Source organism: Solanum dulcamara, chromosome 2 (genome assembly GCF_947179165.1).
Source record: "Solanum dulcamara chromosome 2, daSolDulc1.2, whole genome shotgun sequence".
Taxonomy (NCBI): Eukaryota; Viridiplantae; Streptophyta; class Magnoliopsida; order Solanales; family Solanaceae; genus Solanum; species Solanum dulcamara.
The window spans coordinates 50,722,391-50,725,810 of NC_077238.1; the positions used below are offsets into that span (position 1 = coordinate 50,722,391).

The 3,420-nt window shown below is 32.6% G+C and overlaps 1 protein-coding gene across 1 annotated transcript; it reads right to left on the minus strand.

Moving 5' to 3' along the window:
- Positions 1-721: 721 nt before the first annotated feature.
- On the minus strand, positions 722-2,661 carry LOC129880564 (probable WRKY transcription factor 75). The gene is made up of 2 exons (XM_055954650.1): positions 2,255-2,661; positions 722-1,103 (listed from the first exon to the last, which is right to left on the minus strand). Exons 1-2 carry the CDS (start codon positions 2,587-2,589, stop codon positions 926-928), a joined length of 513 nt encoding a protein of 170 aa, XP_055810625.1. The 5' UTR covers positions 2,590-2,661; the 3' UTR covers positions 722-925.
- Between the last annotated feature and the right edge of the window lie 759 nt (positions 2,662-3,420).

Below are 3,420 nucleotides of genomic sequence, written 5' to 3' on the forward strand. Positions count from 1 at the left end.
TTGGAGAAGATATAACAAATATAGTGAAGGCTTTATTTTGTGGAAACACCTGGCAAGATTTATCACCCACACTAACCTAGTTGTATCCATAAGAAAGAAAAAGTTAATAATTTCTCTATCTGAGATCAATACGTTTAAGTACCTTTGCCGACAAGATTATCTCTGGAATGCTACAAGAGGATGGTGGTAGTGCTACATGGGCTAATCTCTACAAACTAAATTGTCTTTGTTAAAGAGAGAAGTATTTCAAAAAATGTTCTTTTCGCACAAGAAATCATAAAGTACATCAACCGGAGGAGCAAGCTTCATAATTTGTTAGTGAAACTGGACATGACTAAAACACATGATACGAAATCCTAGGTCTACGTAGTTAAGGTACGAGCTGAGAAAGTCTGGCTTCTCAGAAGTTGTCATTGATATGTTGTGGAGGTTGATCTCTAACAGCTGGTACTCAGTGTTGATCAATGGGCAATCTTTTGGTTTCTTTTGATCTTCTAGAGGACTGAAATTGGGGGTGTTAAATAGTCAGGAAAATTTGCTTGCAGTTTGTCTCTCTTTCCATATATTTAATTCTTAAATTAGTTTTAAATCTTAAACTAGCTAGACAACTTAACCAAAAATTATATGAAAGAGCGTTAAATACGCACCAGACAAGTCTCAAGATGGTAGCAACTCTGTTAAAGGAAAAAAAGAAGAAGAGTAGACTGCCGCCTGCGGCAACTTCAATGAGCCGAATTCGATGCAAATTGCTTTAAAAAAAGATAGCAGGATTATTTTTAGTCCTACAATATAATGACAAAATGAAACTCCCTGCGTCTATGCTTAAAACGCATGTACACATACACTGCAGTATTACTTTGCAGGTAACTACTAATATATAATGAGATGAGATATATGCCTTAGGCATTGAAAGGTAAATAAATATTTAGAAGGAAGTGTAGATTTGCATCTGACTCAAAATATGCTCAAAGTTATCTGTAGACTTGTCAATGGGATGTGAATGAATGCCTTCATAAGTAGTTACTACTACTTGTTCATCCTTGGACAACCTTTGTACTTGTTTCTTCACGTTACATCCTTGATGCGTGCATCGGTAGTAGCTCCTGTTAAGCACCACAAAAACCAAATATGTATTAGACTTTTTATTTTATTTTTATAATCAATTGCACCTAACATTTTCCCATGTCTAAACCACTCGCCCTACCGAAAAAATAGTAGCCATTTAAAATAGGAAAATATCACTTAATCTTTTTCTTTCTATAATGACCGTAGCCAGATCAATTTCATGGATTAGAGACTCCAGATCATGGTTTTAGTATGTGGTGATATATATAGATTCCAATTTACGATTCAATTTCCTACAACTTTTGATCATTTCAATTTCATGTTTTCACTTCAAAACTTCCAGTATATATCCATACCTTTTTAAAAAAATCAAAATCATCATCGAAACTCCCACTACTAAAATAAATCACTATTTTTCAATTGAAATTCTCAATTGAAAAATGTTCTCCACAATTATTTTAATTGAATCAGTGAGAAAGAAAAACTAGTTGTATTTTCACACGAAAAAATTAGAAGGCTTCCGTGCATTTCAACAAGAATATGTTTTCCATCATGCGTGAGCTGATTCGGTGGGAATGAAATGAGCACTCATATTTTGTAACACAAATTTTATATTAATTCGCGGTGGGAAAAATCTGCATTTTTGAAAGTGTCCTTGGTTTTTCGGGATCCTTACATCCCTTTTTTGTTATCAAAGGGCTAGTATAAGTTTCTTTGAACTTTGGTTTTGTTTTACAAGTTTAGTATCTAGCATAAATCAAGTAATATTCTAAGTATAAAAGTGGATCTAAGGCAAGTTCTCTTGCTTTTGGATCAAGCTATCTATGCGAGTAAAAATATATGCATGTAATAAGATCATATACTTATTTTTAACTAAATAATCTAAATTTGGATTCACCCTTGGCATGTGACGTCTAATATCTTACAGTAGTTGGACAATTATTCCTAGAATCATCCGTCAAACGTAACATAGATCACTTTTGAGGCTAGAGGAACATGTTTCTTAAGATCCCCTTTGTAAAGGATCAATTTGTATTCGGGCCATAAACTCTTTTTTTAAAAAAAATAATCACAAATAGTAACAGAAAATGAATCTTGACTTGGACTAGAACGTAGATTCTTTATTTGGTGCACAAATTGCAAAAGTTACTTGGGAAGTTAATTAAAGTCTCAATGTATAATAACTAACCTTGGGAATTTGTTGTTTTTCACAGCCTTCTGTCCATATTTCCTCCATCTATAACCATCATCAAGAATATCGACTTGGCTCCTTGTTTGGAAAGCATATCTTGGTTTCTTAATCTTCTTACACGATTTCACCTCATCCTTCTTCTTATTACTAATACCGCTTGGAGTTTCCATGCTTGCCATTAGCTCCAAGAACCCCTTATTCTTCCCTTGGAATAATAATTTCTCTTTAGCATCATCACTAATACTACTCTTGCTATTCATTAATGAAAAGTACTCATCACGATGAGACGTCGACGATGAGGATGATGGAAATATTGATGCATAATTCTCCATTTTACAGAGTAAGAGCTGTTTCTGAGAATGTAAAATGGAGACTTGTCAAGAAAAGTAGCAATGGAAAAATGTGGTTTTGAAAGGTGAATTTATCATTAAGCGTTGGACTAGTGTGGCGGCTATCCTGGTCAATATATTATATCTTTAATAATGTCGTAAACGACACGTAAAACTACTAAACTCATCATTAGTTAATGAATTTAAGTTAATTAACATCGCTAAAATATTCTAAATTATCGGAATACTCTAATTGGTTTATACCAAATTAAATATTAGAATTTTAGTTTACCATCTTAGATTTGTTAAGAACAGTTATTTGTTATTGCATGTTAATTTAACCTCATGTGCATTAAATTAAATTTTCTTACCAGTTAAGATTCACACTGATAATTTCTTTTATACTGATTATGCATATAAGTTAAATTCGTGGCTATAGGGCCTCCTAGTCCACCACTAGTATTCCCACAACGTTCCTCCGGAAATCTCATCTCCAAAGATTTACTGAATTTGAATTTGTGTCTTTTATATTTATTGATTTCAGAATATATTATTTATTTATATTAAATAAATAAAGTTAATAGGTTTGACACCGAACACGTGACATGTATTACAGATCCGCCCACTGGTCTACTTACCACAAATATCCCTCTCTTTGTAAACCCATCCCTATCTATGCCTTTAAATTTATGAATATATTCAAAAATATGCCAACGTCTCAAAGGTAAAATACAAATAGCAATTACTTTTTATCAAAATATTTTTTAAAAAATGAGACAACAGTTGTTCTTTTAGCATAATACATGTAGGATAAAGTAGCTTGCTTCATCATAT

Excerpts from the sequence above, each read along its gene's own strand:
- LOC129880564 (XM_055954650.1), bottom strand. The coding sequence starts at position 2,589 with ATGGAGAATTATGCATCAATATTTCCATCATCCTCATCGTCGACGTCT. Across the intron at positions 1,104-2,254 it reads AAAAACAACAAATTCCCAAG|GAGCTACTACCGATGCACGC; the intron begins GTTAGTTATTAT and ends GGTGCTTAACAG.